The sequence below is a fragment of the Cuculus canorus genome, chromosome 18, assembly GCF_017976375.1.
Source record: "Cuculus canorus isolate bCucCan1 chromosome 18, bCucCan1.pri, whole genome shotgun sequence".
Lineage (NCBI taxonomy): Eukaryota > Metazoa > Chordata > Aves > Cuculiformes > Cuculidae > Cuculus > Cuculus canorus.
The window spans coordinates 13,033,604-13,053,363 of record NC_071418.1 but is presented as its reverse complement, the minus strand read 5'-3'; the positions used below and the strand labels follow the sequence as shown (position 1 = coordinate 13,053,363).

Genomic DNA, 19,760 nt, shown 5'->3' with positions numbered 1-19,760 from the left:
AATGGCTGGATAGGTCTGTGTCACACAGGATTGATGATGAGCTAGAGAAACGGTCCAGAGGTCTGTTACTAGAGTAAAAACATTGCAGGTGGCTTAAAAAGCATACTGTAATTGCTTAAAAACCCATGTTTTTTTAAGGATGTGTCCATTCTAGCAGGAGGAAGAACTGGGAGCAGAGGCCAGGCAATGGGGCGTTCATCTCTCAGGCTCTGATTTGCGCTTTAAATTGCTCATAACAGGCTTGTTAGAGACCCCAGGGAGCCGGCCTCGGCTCTGGCACCTTTCATCTCCCAGATAACATCCCTGTGCTTGCTGGGATCTTGTAGACAGGGAGAAGCTGAGGAAGCAGAAAGGGCAGAAGTTCTCCATTTCCATTGCTGCAGCCTTCCTTGCTGGTGACAGCAGGTGCCGGCAGAGAAGACGCAATTAGATGTGATATAGGATATTGGCCCAGCCTGCCAGCAGATGCCCACAAGATGCATGTAGCGCTGGACTTTTCAGCCCCAGGAGTGATAATGTGGAAGGAAACATTGGGTTAATCTGAAAATAGGTCAACGGGATGTAAAGATAACCCCACAGTCATCTGATTTCAGAGAGCCTGCACCCTGCTTGGGAAGGGAATGCATCCCCTGGTTGATTAAAGTATCTATAAGGGGAAAATAGCAGGAGAAGAAGCTGCTGGAAATTTATTCTGGAGTAGGCACAGCTGGTGGAGGCAGCTGGCGGAGAGGCGAGCTCAGTGCTTGCATCCGCTTGGATTGAAGCTACTTTGGCTGCTGTTTCCCCAAGGGGAGAAAGGGCTGAGCCCATGCTCTAATCCTGGGTGTCAGGATGGGACAAGCAACCAGGTCACCTGGAGCTCCGTAGGTGCTAAGCCTGGGAACGAACCGGTGGCCATCTTTGGCTGGTCTGGTTTCTCCACAAGCTGGGATCAAGTGGTTTTCAAAAACAAATCTCTTGGCTGAGAAGAAGGCGTTTGTGCTCATCAATTTTATTTGTGTAATTTCAAGCGCCATTAATAGTACATGGCACAAGGTAAAATCAGGGAAATTTCACTCCAACCATGAGTGAAATTTGGTTTAGTAGAAAATTAGTTGATTTAACTGGCAGATGATGAAAGCTTGAATAAAGAATGTTTAAATAAGGAGGAAGGGGAAAAAAAAGTCCCCCGAACTTCAGAGGTGCAGCCTGGATTTGCATGATTGGAATGTTAAAATCGATAGTAATAAAGTGTTTGGGAAGGAGAATGTGGGTAAAGGAGAGAGATGCTCCACTTCAAAGACACTGGTCTTTCTTTTTGATCTGTTCCTGCCTTGCAGCTCTGGCACTGGGATTATATGAGTAAATGGGCGTGGCAAGTCCCAAACACGTGGAGAAGGGACGTGTGGCAAATCTTGGTGATGAATGGGAGCAGGGGGAGCCAGATCTGCTCTGCTGAACCAGTGGGAAGGTTTTTGGAAGCTTCCGTATGAGATACACTAATTGCTGTCTCCCGCAGCCCCTTGTTAGGGCTTTCTAAAATTACAGGTGATTTTGTGATGCAGCGGCTTGTGTGATGTGTAGAGGATGCTGCAAGAGAAGTGCTATGGTTTGGGGAGTTTTAGTTAAATACAAGGTTTATGGATCTGCTCTGCTGCAGCGCCAGGTTTGTGTAAATCAGCAGTGCTGTTTGGCTGACTGAGAAAAAAGCAGTGTGTATGTGAGCATCACTATAAAATCCTGGTGGGTTTTGCTGGTTTAAAAATTCCCCTTCTGCTTCAGCCTCCCTGGGAGGGGTGGGTCTCCTCTTTGCCCTATTTCTCATCCCAAGGTGCCTGTCGGAGGTGAGAGCCTTTCCTTTCCTGCCATCTTCCCAATCAGCCGTTTTGTGTAAAATTGTCTAGAAAAGTGGTAAAACTGCTGGAGGCTGTTTCCCCTGTGGGTGACCTGGCCGGGCTGCCCTGAGCTGAGGCTTATATTCCTTGTGACAAGAGCAATGAATCAGCTGCAAATGCAGCTCTTTGCCTTAAATTTAAATTCTCTGTTTTCCCTGTCTTTGGCGAACGATATGGTTCCATGTTTACTCACTCTCTGGAGTCACAGTCATGATCAGGCTTCCGGGATAACTTCTCATCGGTCTCAAGCCGAGATGAGGCTGGAAGAAGGATCTTGCTGCCCAACACTCATGACTTGCAAACCCTTATCAGAAGAAGAGGGAGTTATGACCAGGAGCCGACCAAGAGCCATCTATTGTTTCTGTAATGGTCAAGCAATTTCACTGGCCGCATGTGTCCCTCTCTGATGATGTTGGTGAAGATTAGTGAGAGATTGGAGAGCAAATGCTTGTGATAACTGTGTCGCTTGGCTGCTTCTTGCGTGGGAGAGGCATTGATTTCCTTTGCAAGCAGCCGTGGGATGGATAGATGAAATGCTGTCCATAGTCATAGGTTTGGGCAAAGGATGAGGACCTTATGGAAGTGCTCCTTGGAGGATGGACCGCTGAGCTATGGATCCATTAGACCTTCAGCTGAGTGAAAGAGAAATCCCAGGTAGAGCTGGAAAGAAGATTCTTGGGCTCAGAAGGGGAGAAGCAGAGACGTTAGGAGAACCGGTAAGAAAAGTCACAGAGTCAAGACTTCGAAGCCTGGGTATTTAAAACCTAGTCATACTTTTTATTCCTAAGAAAAGGGAAAATAGTTAGAGGGATGGCTAGGATAAATTCCTGTCTCCAAAACAGTGCTAGGAGAAAGTGAAGAGCCCAGAAGAAAACACAGATGTCCTGGCAGGCAGGTGCTAAGAGTGAGATTTCACACTGTCTGAGCTCAGGCTTGAAAAAACGAAACATAAATACCTCAGCCCTGTTGCAAGGTTTGAGAACGAAATGGGTTGACTGTGTGGTGAGAGGGCAGAGCCCAGGAGAGCCAAATGAGCTCCATGACTTGTTTTTCCATGGGGATGCTGCTGTTGCTGTTGGTGTGTGAGTGGGATTGTGAACACGAGGATGAGGAAATACTGTCTTTAGGAGGGGGAAAAATAGAAGAACATGGAATTTGAGGGGTGGATCATTTGTATTTCCAAGCAAACTGGTGCTCGGAAATCACAAGTACGTGTAACAAGGATTTTTAAGAAACCTGCTGAGGCTGGAAGGTGTCACGGGTTTTTTTCTGAGAAGGAGAAAGCATGATCCAGACGAACAGATGGGCTGTCAGGCTGACATCAGTGGTACGCTTAGTGGAGCAGCTTTGGAGAGAGGAATTTCATCACTTCACAGAGGTAATTGAAAAAGGAAGGAGACATGCCGCAGGTTTACCAGCCTCGTATCATGCCAGATTAATCACACATCACCTTGGCAGCGAGGTAATTTATGATCTTGATAAAGAGATTGCTGTTGATCTTGTTAATCTGGATTTTCCTAATGCATTTTATCCACTGGAGGAGGGGAGAGGGGCTGAGGACGGCTGTTGTAAGGAGCTGGCTCAAAACCCACAGAGAGAGACCCAGGGCTTGGCTGCCCCAGCTTTACTGCACTGTTTCATAAATGGGACAAAAGGTCAGAAACATGAATGAATTATGCACAACACCCAAGGATGGACAGGGCCAGGGCCACCAGTATCGAGAAGCTGAGAGTGCTCAGGGATGTGGTGGGTACCCGTAAGGACTGGAGTAAGAGAAAGGATGCGTGGTGTTTGCACTCGGGGGGATGTGGAGCTGGGAACAGGGAGATTTAGGCTAAACTGGAAGCTTTGCAGAAAGGCAGGAGGGGAGAGAGGTGGCTCGGCAAGTCTGTCACTGATGGAATTGCAGTGAAAGCAAATGAAATCTGGTATCTTTAACAAGAGAAATTGAGGGGAGTGTGTGTGTGTGAGAGAGAGAGAGAAGTAGTTGGTGAGCCCTGGCTTGGAATGCTGTGCAAAACCCTCATCGTCCATGCGTGAGGGGCAGGAACTCAGCTGGAGACAGACTCCCCCCACACCTCAGGTTCTTGGCCAGGAAGTAAAGGCTGTGAGGAGGAGAACCATCTGCCTTCCCCTCCATCAAAGAGGGAGCTGGTTGATGGCCCCTGTTAAACACCTACCACAGAAATGAGTTTTTGTGTTGCAGGGCGTTTATGGTGCTGGGGGGCTGATCAGTCCCTCCTGCTTCTCCCCAGTCATTTAGGGGTGCCTCCAGGACGAGGAAACTGCCCCTTGACAAGTCCTTTGCCTTTTGACCTGATTTACACTGACTACCATGGTCTCCAACAGATGAAGCAGCACATGGGGCTTTCCTTTAAGAAATACAGGTAAGCAAACCACTCCCTTCTCTTACTCACCATCTCATTAATCAGCAAGCAAAGACTAATGCTAATGACCACGCAGGCTGGCCCCCACGTGCAAGGAATTGGCCCCTTTGATTTTTGCCTGGCTTTGCCAGCTGGTGCCTTGCTGTGTCCTCCACTGCCGTGGCGTGAGGCAGTCTGCTCACTCCAGAGCCTCACATGTTTAAGTCAAAACCTCATTAGAGGAGACTGGATTGGAAAAAAAAAAAGTCCTTCGTTTGCCTGTGGGGTGTGTGCGCTTCCAAGCACCGTGCCTGCAGAGGGGTGCCCACGCCACAAAGGGGAGCGCAACCTTCTTCTGTTTGCAAGAAGCAGAGCCCTGTCCCTGGCTCCTTTGGCATCAAGACAAATGTCATCATCCCCTGGTACATCACCAGCCAGGAAAATATGCGATTTAATTTAGTGCTGATAGTCCTGCTATTTATTATGTTTTCTCCCATCTCCTCCGCTATCCTACACAATTTTATTAGAGAGAAAAATGGCAAGTGGTGTTATTGCTTTTATTATAAGTGCATTTGCTCTCGCAGTCAGCTTGTTTTGATCTTTCCTTGCTTGATGCTCCCCTTCTCTCCTCGGTCTGTGCTGGTAATGCCTGCCTCAGCATTCCTGGGATATTGGGAAAAGCATTAACAAGTCTTCAGGACATAAATCACTGTCTCAGACGTCAAGAAGATGAAAGCCCTGTGAAGGGAAATTGCTCATTATAGGAGGGAGCAGTGGATTAGGAAGGGCTGCTTGGGATGTTCCTACACCATCTCCTCAGGGAGCAGAGAAGGGATGAGCTGCCTGGGGCCACCAGATGTCCCTGGCAGTGGGACATGCTGAAGCTGAGCAACTCGAGGTGTGACCGTGGTCCTGTTTCCTCTCCCAGGTGCCGTGTCCGGGTCATCGATACCTTTGGGACAGAGCCGGCTTACAACCACGAGGAGTACGCCACGCTGCGCGGCTACCGCACCAACTGGGGCTACTGGAACCTGCAGCCCACCCAGTTCATGACCATGTTCCGTAAGTGGGTACAGGGTCATGACAGGGTGGTTTCAGTGCTCACCTCCTTTTCTGGGAGTGGAAAAGTGAGGTGGTTTTGGTTGCAAAGCCTGACTTTATTTCAGCTCAGGTTTTAGAGGTGAGAGGCAGCTCGGTGGTTCAGACTTGCCTGTGGTGTGGAAAGGAGTCATCTTTGTTTGAGAGGAGCCCAGTGACCCACTGGGCATTGGGTGATTCACATGACTCAAATGTTGCTTATTCCGGGTGGGATAAAGCCCATCTGGCAGCCTTAAAAATGCCTGACTTCATAAAGAGTCGCTTGAGCGAGTTCCAAAGCCTGTATTTTATGAGCTGCTTGGATGGGGATTCATGCCATTTTTCCTCCGAGCTCCAGCAAGGCTCTAGAGCTGGGCTTGTCTCAGCCCCCATGCTGCAACATGGACATCAGGGTTGTGTCCTCCACCCTGATGAGGTCCCAGAAAACATCTGTCCAGCCACACGTCTCCTCTCCTTGGTGTCTACAGCTCACACCCCCGACAACTCCTTCATGGGCTTCGTGTCGGAGGAGCTCAACAAGACGGAGAGGCAGCTCATCAAGTCCAACAAAGTGAGCAGCATGGCAGTGGTGTACGGGAAGGAGGCCAGCATCTGGAAGGTGGGTGTCCTCGGCGCTGTGGGGAGCAGCCAGGTGGGCAAGGGTGGTTGGAGGCAGAGCTGCAGGGCAGCAGCAACCTCTGGCTCTTACCCTGAGATTTTGAGCACAGATCTCAGGGTGTTTGTATAGAAGCATCCTTGTCCTGTTTGTAGAGGGGAAACCGGGGCTGCTGCAGTGATGTGACGTGGCCAGTGCCTCCGAGCAAACAAGGCAGAGGCTAGCGAGACCCTGGCCCCTGCTCTAGGCAGTGCTTCTTCCCAACAGACTGCTTAGGCAGAGGATTTCATATCAATGATGTTATCTATTAAGCGCAATGACTGCTGTTAGGTGATTTCCTGTGTTATGATGGGAATGATTTGTCTCTGTTTTCAAGCACCCTGTGCAAGGGGCTCTATTGTCCCCCTCCCCTCCCATGCCTGGAATGCCCGGGGACGAGGAGTGGGTGGTGGTGCAGGGGCTCTTGCTTCATCCTCAGTGGTGGCTGGGCCTGGTTCCTGCTGGGACCTCACACTCAGCCACGTTTGGTGCTGAGGCCACCTCTAAGCCAACAGACGTGGAGTAAAACCATTTGCTCTCTTCCTCCTGCCCCAAACTGCTCTGCCAGTGAGCAAAAAGGCCAACAACACTCCCGGCTCCTCACAACATCCTTCCTGCGTCTCCTGTAGCAGCCAGGGCATGTGTGTATTCCCTTGTCTTATCCAGGGCCACCCAGTTGCTTTTCCTTCCGGGGCTTAAAAAAAAAGGAGCTAATTCTCAGTGTGTCTTGATTGTTTTCTATTTTTTTTTTCCCTTCTGTGCGCTGCCTGGGGCTGTTCCAGTTGCAGGTACTGTACCACAACAGCTGCTGCTGGGCTTTACCTCCGCACATCTTCTCGCGAGAGAAAGTTTTGCCAGAGTTGACTTTGCCTCATTGTGGGCTCAGTCCTCCCAAGCTGCTGGGATGGATGCGGGTTGATGCAACCAAAGGCTCTATCCCTTCCCTGTCCCCATCTTTCCTGATTTAACCACTCTGCCCTTGCAGTGATGCCCACGGTGGGCCACGGTCCTGCTGTGCCACACCATCTCCTCCTGTTCGTGGGTGTTTGTAGCTCTTCATCACCCTCCACATCTGAGAGCAACCTCCCCTCCATCCAACCACGTAGCTCTCCTAAACCCCATTGACACCCACTAGACCTCATTTTAAGCGAGCTATAACGTTTTTGTCTTCTTTTTCTATCATTTCCTCACCCTTTCTTGTCCAGAAGTTTCATTTCAGTTCGGTTAGGTTAATTTGGGAAGGCACTAAATAGAGTTAGAACCTCAGGATGGACATTTCTTAGTGCTGCAAACATTTGCACGTTTTAGCCAGAATTGAGGGTCAGCCCCATCTTCTGTTGAATTTCACGCCTCTACCTTCCTCTCTAGGGCAAGGAGAAGTTCCTGGCCATTCTCAACAAGTACATGGAGATCCATGGCACAGTTTATTACGAGACGCAGCGGCCACCTGAGGTCCCAGCATTCGTGAAGAACCACGGGCTGCTGCCACAGCATGAGTTTCAGCAGCTGCTGAGGAAGGCGAAGGTAAGGGTGAGAGCCAGCCGGAACCCACTGTTAACCAGCCAGCAGCGAGGAGTCCGTTGCCCTGAGAAATAAAACCTAATTAAAGGAGGTGATGGGAAGGAAAGGCCGTTATCTGTGCTCCTTGCGGGCGCTAGCAGTAGGGCTAATTAGCTGGGAGCCAAACAGAGCACATAATTTCAAAACAAGATGTGTCTGATGAGTTTTTGCTTGCAGACTGTCCAAGGACAAAGCACAAAGTTTCCCGATTAATTCATTTATTGCTAAGTGGGGTGGGCTTCTTTTCTCCCTGCAGCTGTGATAAAAATAAGTAGGATTCTTGGAGCAAGTGTGCAGGGCCGGGGTGCGTCCTGGTCCCCTTCAGCCGGTGGCTGGGGGAAATGCTGAATGGCAGGAAAATGCCAGGGGAGGGTTAGGTTGGACGTTAGGAAAAGGTTCTTCCCCTGGAGGGTGTTGGTATCACTGGAACAGCTCCCCAGGGAAGCAGTCACAGCCTGACAATATTCAAAAAGCATTGGCCAATGCCCTCAGACACATGTTGTGAATGTTGGGGTTGTCCTGTGCAGGGACAGGAGCTGGACTCAATGATCCTTGTGGGTCCCTTCCAATTTAGGACATTCTATGATTCTCTTGGTTTTCCAGCCCGAATGGCTTTGACAAACCAGTATTTCTCCATATGGGCCAAATATGATGGTTGTATCCACCACAAAGGAACTTGCAGCTCCTGAATACCCTGGTGCTTTGCACAAGTGGGTGGTGAGCCGTGGAGCAGGAGGATTTTTTAACACGTTTAAGCTATGAGGTATTCAACCATATGGAGGTGTCTTCGAGGCTTGGTGTGCAGGACCAGAGCAGTAGAAAGGGTTGCTGGCGGTTTATTTGGGAGACTTCCCTGCAGAGTTTGTTGTGTTCACTCACTAGCACGTGGGTTTGTCCCTTGCAGCTCTTCATTGGCTTTGGGTTCCCCTACGAGGGTCCTGCCCCACTGGAGGCGATCGCCAATGGCTGCGTTTTCCTGCAGGCGCGTTTCAACCCCCCCCACAGCTCCCTCAACCACGAGTTCTTCCGCGGGAAGCCGACGTCGAGAGAGGTGAGTCTGGCAGGAGGTGAGCAGATGGGCTGGATGGAGCCACCCTTTACACTGGTGTTTGGGGCAGCGTGGGGAAGAGCAGTTGCTAAACTGAGATTCATTTTTCTCTTTGTGGCAAGATTTCCCCCAAGTGCAGAAGTGTGGCTCTGCAGATGTGGTTCCATCCTCGCATCTTCTCCACTGTAAATGCTTGGATGCAAGGGGCCCTTCTGAGGGTTTGGGGTTGCAAAAGAGAAAGTGGTGCAGGAGGTTTCTGCAGACCACAGAGCTCAGCTCCTTCCCCATCACCACAGATCCACACACAGCCCCTACCCTGCTCCCAAACTGGGCTGATGCTTCCCTGCTCATCCCTTTGTATGCCCAGAGGGATGCCAGGACCTCTGCAGTGTTGCAGGGGTATGAAATCCCTCCCAGGCTTGCCTACCACTGGGAATTCAATCTAAGTGAAGCAGGAACTCTTTAAAAAAGTTAAAGGATTGAGAAAATTGCCTCATTCATTATTAATAAAGTGGATAATACAGTGCAATGCTCATTCTCACTGAGAAGGGCTTTGCTGGGGGTCTCTGCTGGCTCAGCCTTGCTGTAGCCCAGCTCAGCGGCACGCGTTGCGGGTTTGAGAGGTGGGGCTATCCTGCACCCCCGTGTCTGTCCCATGCACCCCCCTAATTAGCTACTGGTGTTAGCACCCATCCTGGCTGGGTGCTGTGGTTGTGCTTCAGCCTGGAGCCTGTGATCCATCTGTCCGCAAAAAATGGGAAAGGACAGCAAGCTGGAGAATAAAATATGGAGTGTGCGCTGCTCTCCTCATCCAGCTGGCAGATTTTCAGGCCCCTCCGCAATGTTTTGCGGTGACCATGGAACACCTTCTCTGCTCAGCATCCTCTCTCCTGCCTTTCCAAGAGGAGATCTTGGCTCTGGCTGCCTTGCAGCAGGCTGGGACTGAAAAGGCAGCTCAGGAGCTGAAACAAAAGAGGCAGATTCCCCCAAACTGCCTAGTGAGAGGTGGGTGGCTGCAGGGTATTGGCATACGGGGCTGCCTGCAGCACCGTGGAGATGCAGCTTCCAGCACCACTTTCTCCTGGTGCTGGACATCCTTGACCTCCAGTGGTGATGGAGTTTCTCTTTGCCTTGCTTGCGAAGTTGGCAAACCCAAGAGACATGGTGCCTTCCCAGAGATTTGCTGGTTGGGTCTATTTTTGCCATTTCAGACCCCTGAATGTTTCAGCCCAAAGTTAGATTTTACCCATCTTACAGAGAGGGAGAGAGATTCAGGGCTTTGGAGGCAATTTCGGTGTTGATGGGAATGAGACATCCCAGACGTGTGGGAATTTTAGACCGGCAGTGTGATGTTGGGGAGCAGCTGGGTTCAGAGGAAGCCTTTTTCCAGCACACTTCTATATGCAGTGGTTTAACACTGAATGTGGCTGTGCCTGAGCCTGCTGCTCCTCTCTGCCATCATGTCTGTGAGCAGTAGACAGCAGCTTTTCTGGCACAGACAGGAAAAACCAGCTCGTGCTACTGTGTTTTTAGGTGGCCTCCCAACACCCATATGCCGAAGACTTCATTGGGAAGCCGCATGTGTGGACTGTTGACTACAATAACTCTGAGGAGTTTGAAGCTGCTATCAAAACCATCATGAGGACCCAGGTACAGCTCAGAGGAGGTGGTGGGGTGATCTCCCTGCTGCTGAATTTGCACGGACAGATAGCAGCAACGGTTGCTGAAGCGTGGCTCTCTCTTTCGAGCATTAATTACTTTTCCTTCCTTGCTTCCCCTTGGCAATTATTTGCATGTTCAGAGCAGAAATCCTCCTCTTCTGCAGCTCCAGGGGAACCCTCTCCCCTTGCCTTGGTACTGAGCATCAGAGGTGTTTGCCCAAGGCAGCCCCATGCCTTGAGGGATCTCCTGGGAATCCTCCAGGCACAGCCGGAGCAAGGATAGCTGAGATAAGGGAGATGAGGTTTGGGACCGGAAGGCTGAGTTTGCTGGAGGTGCCTGGCAGTGCAGGGACCTGGCTTGAAGCAAAGATAAACTCAGAGAGCATTTTCCTGCAAGTAACCTGGGAGCTACTGCCCTCTGCGCCTGCCATTCCCCCATTTCACTGCTCATCCTCATCATTCGGATAGAGCAAATTGATCGGAATAGCCCCAGGAGTTGCCTCTGTGAAGGATGAAGGGCTGCAAGGAACAAACAGGGGGGGATGCAGCCCCCTTCAGAAAGGAGCGCACCTGCTGTGCCCGCCCTGCAAATACTCCCTCATGAATATTTACGTCCTTCCCTGTGGCAGGAGCTTTTCAAGTTGTCCAAATTATTAAAGTCAATTTTCCTGGAGGGGAGAGAAGTGCTGATCTCTATTTTGCTTGCAATTTGCTTCACTCAGGATGAGCCATTCCCTTGTGAGGACAGCGATGCGCTGCGAAACCAGGGTGATGCGCTGCTGCGAGGAGTGCGGGGTTCACAGGGCTGGGTGGGGTTTTTGGAAGGACAGGGGCAAGTGTGGCTGGAAAGCTGTCATCCTTGCCTTTTCCCATCTTAGAGGCTGCAGAGAAGAATGTCTGTGGCAGTCTGGGGACTTTATTCAGCTGGTGTGGCCATGCCATCTGCCCGGGTGTCACACCTTATCGTGGGTGATTGCTGCAGCTCTTCACCTCTTGCTGATTTTTTCTGAGTTTGCAAAGACAGAACAAACCTGACTTACAAAAACAGTTGTTGTTTTGCACATTCATTCCAGTGCCTTGATTAAAATTAAATGATAAATAATTACATCCCTGCTGCTGTGCTGCTGGGCCAGCTGTCAGTGCTTGACCCTCCACCATCTGGGCTGGAGAAATGGCCCCAAAGTGAAGACAATGCCCTGGGCAGGCAGCTGGGAGCTGCTGGCCTCTTTTTCAGAAGAGAAGGAATTTTTCTGTTTTTCCAGAAAGAAAATAGTGAAGCCTGGTATAGCCATGATATTAAAAGAATTTCAAAGTTACTGGAGAATTAAAGGTGAGAGAAGGGGCTCTCCTGGCTCCCGGGCAGTGATGTTGTGCTGCAGTGTCAACTTGATGTGCACGAGGTCACTTAGGTGCTTAGTGATAACCTGTCGTTAAAAATAAAAGAAGGAATAAGGATTTTAGGAAAGCCTTCAGTGGCGTGATTTGAATGAGGAGGAGCTGGTGTGGGGACCTGCTCTCTCCAGCACAGGGTGCTCACCTGGTGATCCTTGTTTTGCCCAACGACGAGCTTGTGTTTCCACTCTTGTCCCCATTTCCATTCTTCATGTAAATGCGGCTGAGTGCAGTCTTGTGTCTTGCCTCCTTCTCCTCACTTTTCTTCAGTTGCTCAGGCAGGAGGGTAGGAGAAGAAGAACTGGAATGAGGGTGTCTAACATGGGCACAGTTGGCAGCTGCATCACAGGTGGCTGCTCTCTGTTTTCCATCCCAGCATGACACCATGTGTAGTCGGATACAGAAAGGGACAATTCTCCACAACCAGCTCTGTGTGGTGGACAGTTCTTCATGGTGGATGATTCTCCATGGGGACAACTCTACATGGCAAAGGTTAAGGTTAAGATTAGGGTTTGGGGCTCCAAACTGTTTTACTACTTTTGTAGTGTTATTTCTGTGGAGAGTTGTCTGTGTAGAGTTGTCCCACAGAGAGTTGGCCGTGGAGACTTGCCCTAGACCCAGTCAGATAAACTCTTTGTCTCCTCTGGGACAATGGGGCAGCTGAAGCCACCTCTCAAAAGCCTTCTTTTGGAGGAGTCTGGCTGCATCCATCTCTGTGGGACCAGGGACCCCCACTTAGAGGTCTCTTCCTGCAAAGCATCCCAAGTGCTGTGATTGCCCTTAGCTGCCAGTAGGTTGAAGTTCTAAATTTGCCTCAAACATATAAGACCCGGTGCTGACATCCTGCTCCAAATCACTCTGGAGAGCAGTTATTCCTTCCCACCAGGAAGCATGCTGGGTTAATCCCACAACTCTCCTCTCTGGGTTTTTTTTGAAGATATTGTATAAATCCTACCAAAGCGGAGCAGGGAGTGAGTGTGAATAACTTACAGCACTTCTTCCCCCATCCACCTCCCTTTTGGTCTTTTAAATAGAAAGGTCTGCTTTCTTAGAGATGTTGTCAAGGCAATTAAGCCTAAAAATTGACCTACCTTGCAGGTTTAAAAGCCTTATTATAGGCTTTGGCTTCAGGAATTTCTTGGTATCTTGTCTTTAAAATACAGTTTGTTACAGCTGGGACTGGAAACAAGGGCGTTAGCAGGAGGAGAGGCACCAAGCCTGTGGCCAGGCAGTTTAGTGTTGCTGTTCCCAGCCAGGTACTTCAGCTTGGGGAAACTATTCTACCGACTTCTTTTTTTTTTCCTGGAGGCAAAATGGGGTGTTTTTTTATCGGAATATCTAAAAAAAATTTGTCTGCTTCAGAATAACCACCATCAATTTAGTTTTTGTTAGTCAAAACCTTCATTTCAATCTTACTGGAATGAAATAATCTGGTTTTGTCTCCCATCTGCCCGCCTTTGTTTGAGAATACCCTGCCAGTTTATTGAAAGGGAAGGCTTGTATCTGAAGTGATGCATTTCCTTTGCTTCACCCAACCCAAACAGATTGCTGAACCTGAAACACAGTATTTTTTCCCTTCTTGAAACACTGGAAATTGGAAACTGACCTGAAATAGATTTTCTCTTTCAATTTTTTTGTCTTGTATGACTGAAAAATCACTTATCCCGCAGGTTTTAGTTTTGCATCTTCCAGGCAAAACACAGTAAAAACATTTTTTGGGGGCATGACGATGTTGTGGGAAAGCTGTGAGATGTCTCCTTCATTCTGCTCTGCCTCTCCTGGCAGCAGCCATGTGGTTGCCGGCTGCTGATGAACCTGGGTGCCAGGGACTGGGAAAGCAGTGGATGCCTGGGTGCCAGGAGGCCCCTCAAGGACCTTGGGAGTTGTTTCATGACCTGGTAGTAATTCTGATACGGTCAGACTGACAAAACAGGCTTGCTTGCTCTAGAGCTTTGTGGCTGGGGGGGGATTTGCCGATGCTTTAGGCAATATTTTAGTGTTACTTCGCGAGCTGCCCCAGCCTGCCCGTGGCTCTCGGGACTGTACAAATGTCCTGATGGTTGGATTTGATGATCCTCAGCGGTCCTTTCCAACCTAGTGATTCTATGATTCACGATGCAGAGTCTGGGAGCCCACAACTCGGGGTGGGATGTGTCATCCTTGGAGACCGAGCCCTGCCCCAGCTCCAGCTGGGCTGGCAGAGCTGCCTTTTTGATGTGTTTGAAGCTGGTCGGGTCTGCTGGCAGTACTGGCTGCTGTAGTTGTGCAAATGAAGGAGTTGAGATGCAGCCAGCATCTGTTTCCCAACCTAGATTTGCTTGAAAGAGCTTTTTTCCTTCTGGAGAGGAATCTGAATTGTGATTTGGCCTTGCAGTATTTGTGTTTTTTTTCCCCAAGAAAAGCCCTTGTGCTCCTCTCCCTTGTCCTTTGGAGGTGGCATCCACTCCACGTCAACCCTGTAACTGCTGGGAGGTTTGGCAAGCCATGCCTCTGCCATGTATCCTCCAGTGGAGCAGTTTGGGGTTTCCCTGATGGCTCGCATCCCTGAACTATTTATAAGGAAACCTGAAATTGTGGAAGCACCTAAGCCCCAGTGCCCCAAGAGATCAAATCCCAGCTCAGTCGCAGGGGATCAAGAGACAAATTGCATCCCCTGGGGAAAGGCGATGCTGGGAGGCTTCCCAGTGATGGATGGTGGCTGTTAGCCAGAGGTTACAGGCTGGAGAAGGAGAGAGGTTTGCAGGCAACGTCATTTTCTTGGCCTTCAGCTTTTTCCATTGTCAAAAATAGCCCTTGCACAAGCAATTTAATAGACCCAATATTCTGGTGTAGTGAAGGGAGAAGGCTTCATTATATTAAAGTCAAACATACAGGAATATAATGGAAAATTATACATTTCAGACTATGCTTGAAAGAGTGGTGTATTAAACATCACAGCAAAAATAGCTGGTTAAAGTGTTCCCAGCCTGCTGTTACATGTCAGCAGAGGGTTGTATTATTTTCCTACTTATTTGCCTGGTGACGTATTTTTCCTTCCTTTTCCTTTTGGGCAAGAGAGACTTATTGCTCTCTTCAGCTCTGGGATTCCTGCTGAAGACTGTAAAACCAGGGCTCTTGCAGTGGGTTCCCTGTGGGGCACCAGTAAATCCCTGTTTGGCTGATGGGAGAGGGTGGAGCTGGGGTGGGCGCTGGCCCTGTGCTCCCCCACAGTGCACCGGGGAAAGGATGGCAAAGTCCATCTCACCAGCATCTCTGTTCCCCTCCTGTGCATCCTGTGTGGCACTGGAGAGAGCGCATCGCAGTGGATGAGCAGTGGAGCTGGAGGGGGTTCTGGGAGTGCCTGAAGGGACCTGGAGTGTTCAGCCTGGAGGAGGAATTAGGAGAGACCTTCACTCGCGCTCTGCAGCTCAGCCAGACTAGGAGATTGGAGTGAGTGGTTGTGGGGTCTCTTCTCCCAAAGAAGGGAGTGATAGACAGGAGGAAATGGTCCTCAAGTTGCACCAGGGCAGGTTCAGATTAGATACCAGGAAAAAATTCTTCACGGATAGGGTCCTATGGGCCCTGGCAGAGGCTGCCCAGGGAAGTGGTTTGAGTCACCCATCCCTGGAAGGATTAAAAGATGGGGAGAGATACGGTTGAGTAGTGTACAGGTATGGTGGACTCAGTGATCTCAAAGGTCTTTTTCAACCAAAGTTCTATGATCCCATGCACCACTTCTGCAGGGCAGCAGGATGTGGTGATCCCCACCTTGGAACCCCCCTCGTCTCCCTCCCAGGTCTCTGGAGAGCCTGGGCTCTCAGTGCAGGGAGCAGCGTTAACGCTGTCTGGCTGTCACGAGAAGGCTAGCCTGTCAGTATTTAATAAACAATTATCTTCCTGAAATTGGTGTTTTCTATCAGCTCTGGGACGCGTGAGCCTGAATGCTGATGGACGCAGGAGAGGAAGCCGGACGATGAGAACCTTTGAGGAAGCCCCCAGGCAGGGATTAAGAGGAAGGGGGCTGGAGGAAGCAGGGCTGCAGCAGACTCTGGCCTCAGCCTCCTGGCTGCCCTTAGACCCACCAGGGGACCCGGAGCCTGTGAGCTGGTGGGGTTGCACCCGAGCATCTCCTTCAGGGTGCAGGGGAGTTTTCACCTCCACCCTGCTGAGGATGTGCTGCATTCCTGGCGGGTACCACGGTGGTGTTTTGGGAGAAAAAAGATTGGTTTAGAGAATTACATCTGCGCTATGCCTGGTGTAATGGGGTCCTGGAAAAGCTCCCAGCATTGCATCCATGAAAGCAGTGGGGAAATGAGCTGGAATGCTGTGGTGCTGAGTGAGGTTATTCTGCCCTCGAGCGGGTACCAGGCAGCATCCCAACACCCAGCCTACGTCGAGCTTAGTGTGACTGAGATGGCAGTTTTGCCTTGTGGAGGGCTCTGCCTGGTTAAATTGAGTGCCCAATCAGCAATTCAAGTAGGATCAGGTCCTGTCATTGTGTCAGCCCTGATTAGCGTGCACATCTGTAATTAGTACAGAGCAGCTGTGATTTCCAGCCCTGCTGAGATCTCAGTTGGGATATTTTATGGCAGGGAGCTGCTTAGAGGGATCTTCTCGGCAGACTGAGCCTTTGAACTTGGGTTTGACAGGTACTTCAAAGGGAGATAGTTGGATTTTGGAGGTGCAGAGCTCAGAAAATAGAAGAGCCAGTGTTTTCCAGATGAATTATCTTTGGGGTGTTTTTTTGCTTATAATCCTCCTTTTTGCATGAAGCTCTGCAAGATTCATGGGGTGAGGGAATCCCAGGACCAGCCTCTTTCCTGCCCCAGCGTCCTGTGGCTCATGTATACGTCTCTGAAAAACTAAGGGAGGGTGGAATATACCTTGTTTTCTCAGGGCAAAAAGGTCCTTTAAAAATAATTTGTTTCCTGAGGGATGCTCCCTGCTTGCCCTGGAGCCCTGTGCTGCCCACCAAGCCCGGATGTGCTCGACTGGGGGATGCTGATGTGCCGTGGTGCAGAGGAGGGGGTTTCCGATGCCAGACCCAGAAGAGACTCTTGGGAGGAAAGGAGTGCAATGTTGGGAAGTGAGCAGAGGCAAAATTCTTCCAAAGGTACCGGCAGCATTTCATAACTCATGCTAAAAATACACCCGTGGTTTGAGCTCTGCTGGCTCTCTATACAAAGCAGATACCAGCGTGGCAGTGCAGTGGCAGCGCTGGCATCAGCGTAGGCGTCAACGCTCATCCATCCTGGTGTGCTGCTGCCTTCCTGCCCCATCCCCGGCAGCAGTGGGGAGCACTGAGCCTCAGAGGCTGGGAGAGACGCTGGTTTCCACCCCATCACAGCCATCCACGCTGGGTGGCAAACCCACAGAGAAGCGGCAGTGGGAAAGAGAATTTTCTTTTTTCCTGTATTGCACCAAGCTGATCCCAACCTTGGGCTTTTCCCTGGCTGGTTTGGTGGGTTGTGGTGCCAGGACAGCAAAGCCCAGACTGTGCTCTTCCTCTCTTGAGGAGGCAGAACCAAGCAGAGGAAGAGGGGATGCTAGACCAAACCCAGGACTCCACTGGGATGCTCTTGCTCTGAGTCAGCCTGGCATCTTTACCAGTCCTAATTCCTCCCCTGTATTTTAAAATCGCTCCTCCTCCTCGCCCACAGCTGTAGTGTTTCTTGGGCTTAAACAGTTCATACTTTAATTGGAAGTGACCTATTGCATGAAAACTGGTATTATTTTATAACTTCCCAAAAAGGAAGAAAAATGAGGCTAAAATGGAACAGGGTGACTTCATTTTCACCGATACGTGGGTTGGACCCAAATTAATCCTTCACCTGCTTTCTGTAGCCCATTATAGCTTGTGAAGTGTTTCCAGTGCTGCTTTTCTGCCTTGCTTGCATTGGTGGACAGACCTAAGCCGTGGGCTTCATTGGGCAAGGAGAACCATTGCCCGGGACACTGCTGTCCTGGGCCCAGGAGGAGGGCAAGGCTGTCCTCACTTGCTGCCTATGCTCTGCTCTTCCCTCTTCCCAGGTGGACCCTTACCTGCCTTATGAGTACACCTGCGAGGGGATGCTGGAGCGGATCCACGCCTACATTCAGCACCAGGTTGGGGACCATTCCTGTCCTCCCTGGGGAACCATTCCTGTCCTCCCTAGGAGAGCACCCCTATCCTCCTACCCAAACTTCCCTGTTCTCTCCTGGAGAGCCAACCCTGGCTTCTCGCATGGGTCCGTTTGCATATTCCTCTGTGACAGCAAACCGCTGGAGCCAATGGCTCAGCTTCCCAGCGATGGACCCTGAGTCCCAGCCCTGTGTAGCTGGCTTGGCTCCGTTGCAGAGAGAACAACCACACCAGGAGCTGGGGGGAGATTCTGTCGTGAACCAATGATCCTGGTGTGGGTTGGTGGTGGGTCAGCTGGGGGTGCTGGGGCAGGGTCAAGGCTTTTCGTGCTGCAGAGAATAAGGGCAGCCTTGGGAAGAGGTGGCTGATGCCTTTATTACCCCGCAGGGGTGTGTGCAGGTGACCTCAACTGAGGAGCAAAACTCAGTCACCCACCAGCAGCCTCTCTTCCCCATCCCCAACATCTTGCCCTGTCCTGAGCACTAACTCATTGTCTTCTCTTCCACTAGGATTTCTGCACCACGTCATCTCCTCCTCTGCCTCTCAAGGCTAAGAGTCCTGCTATGCAAAGCTTCCAAGCCGCTGGCCCTGTCCCCCAATGCCACTCACCTGGTGTGGTCGCCCAGCGCCGGGCAGGACCCCCAGGCCTGGCCCCCAGTGGACTCACTGCAGGTGTGGGTGTCGGATACCCTGCATGCCTGCACCGAGACGTGCCGACAGCACGGGCTGGTCTGCGAACCTACCTTCTTCAGGTTCCTCAACAAGAAGGAGGTGTTTCTACAGTGAGTTGTGACTTTCTCAGCGAGTTGGTGGTTGGGACCATCAGCCAGATGATGTTCCCTTTGCTCCTTCCATCTCCAGCACCCATTTTCCTCACGTCCTCCCTCCTGAAATCCCATTGAGGCATCTTCATGTCCAAAGTGATGTAGACAGGGTGCTGCTTGCAAAGCAGCCCATTGCTTGCATGTGTTAGCCTTGACTAGCTTCACGCTTCAAAAGGCAGCGATAGCCTTTCCAGGCACGTTTCCACCTCTCTTCCCTCCCTGTTCCTCTCCACCTCCCCCATGCTCTCTCCCTTCCTCTCTTTTTTTATATCTTTCTCTGTAAAACTGCATTTTGAACACACAGCAGTGAAGTTTTAATAGAGTATAAATCTGCCAGTGGGCTCTGTCCTGCTCCGTGGGCAATTAAAATGTGAGCATTACCATTGCTGTCATGCTGGTCAGGCAGGCGCTGTGAGTCCCACGGACATTTTTATATGATAAATTAGAGCTGGGGCTTACATTTCACTCTCTCGGCTCCAGATCTTAAAACAAGCTGGCTCAGGGACTCAGCTGAGAGAGGTTGGTGGGAGGGCGATGCCGAGTGGCGGATGTGAGCACAGGTGGGAGGAGAGGGATGCTGAGATGGGCACTGAGCATTTCTGCTGCTCCTTCAGGCATTCACTGGAACAGGCTGCTCAGGGAGGCGGTTGTGTTGCCATCCCTGGAGGTGTTTAAAAGGTGGGTAGATGAGGTGCTTGGGGACACCGTTTAGTAGTGGACTGGTACGGTTGCAGTTGATGATCGCTAAGGTCTTTTCCAACCAAATGATTCTATGATTTGCTGATGCCCACCCTGTGTTTGGGTGGCTCATCCCTGCTAGCAGGGGACACGTGGGCATCCGTTGAACTCATATGCCCTTCCAGAGGACATTAGCTGCTGTGGGAGGTGCCCATGGGTGTCATGCAGACCTATTGGTCAGCAGGGGGATATAAAATATTTGAGTGTTTTTAACCACCATTTCCTGAGCCATACGTGGCCCATGCAAGGCTGAGTGGTCTCTGGGGGTTGAGTTGCAAGGGTCACACCTTCCTGCATTGGTGTGTTTGGACCAGTGACAAGTAATCATGTCTAGCCAAGGTGTGCCAAACACACTGCTTACAGTTCCTGGTAGAACCGGCAAAGATCTGGCCCCAACATTTAGTGAAGGGAACCTCCCTAGGAAGGACAGAATAATTGCTAAAATCCTTAGGCAGACTCTTCACA

At 50.5% G+C, this 19,760-nt stretch overlaps 1 protein-coding gene across 1 annotated transcript in view; it reads left to right on the top strand.

Annotated features, from left to right (window-relative positions):
- MGAT5B (alpha-1,6-mannosylglycoprotein 6-beta-N-acetylglucosaminyltransferase B) overlaps positions 1-19,528 on the top strand; it is a 62,322-nt gene extending 42,794 nt beyond the window's left edge. The window contains 10 exon segments of the mRNA XM_054083479.1: positions 4,130-4,261; positions 5,169-5,302; positions 5,806-5,936; positions 7,341-7,496; positions 8,437-8,583; positions 10,114-10,230; positions 17,643-17,717; positions 18,243-18,302; positions 18,304-18,515; positions 19,172-19,528. Of these exon segments, the coding sequence (XP_053939454.1) occupies positions 4,130-4,261; positions 5,169-5,302; positions 5,806-5,936; positions 7,341-7,496; positions 8,437-8,583; positions 10,114-10,230; positions 17,643-17,717; positions 18,243-18,302; positions 18,304-18,515; positions 19,172-19,232 (1,225 nt within the window). The 3' untranslated portion in view covers positions 19,233-19,528.
- The last annotated feature ends 232 nt before the right edge of the window (positions 19,529-19,760 follow it).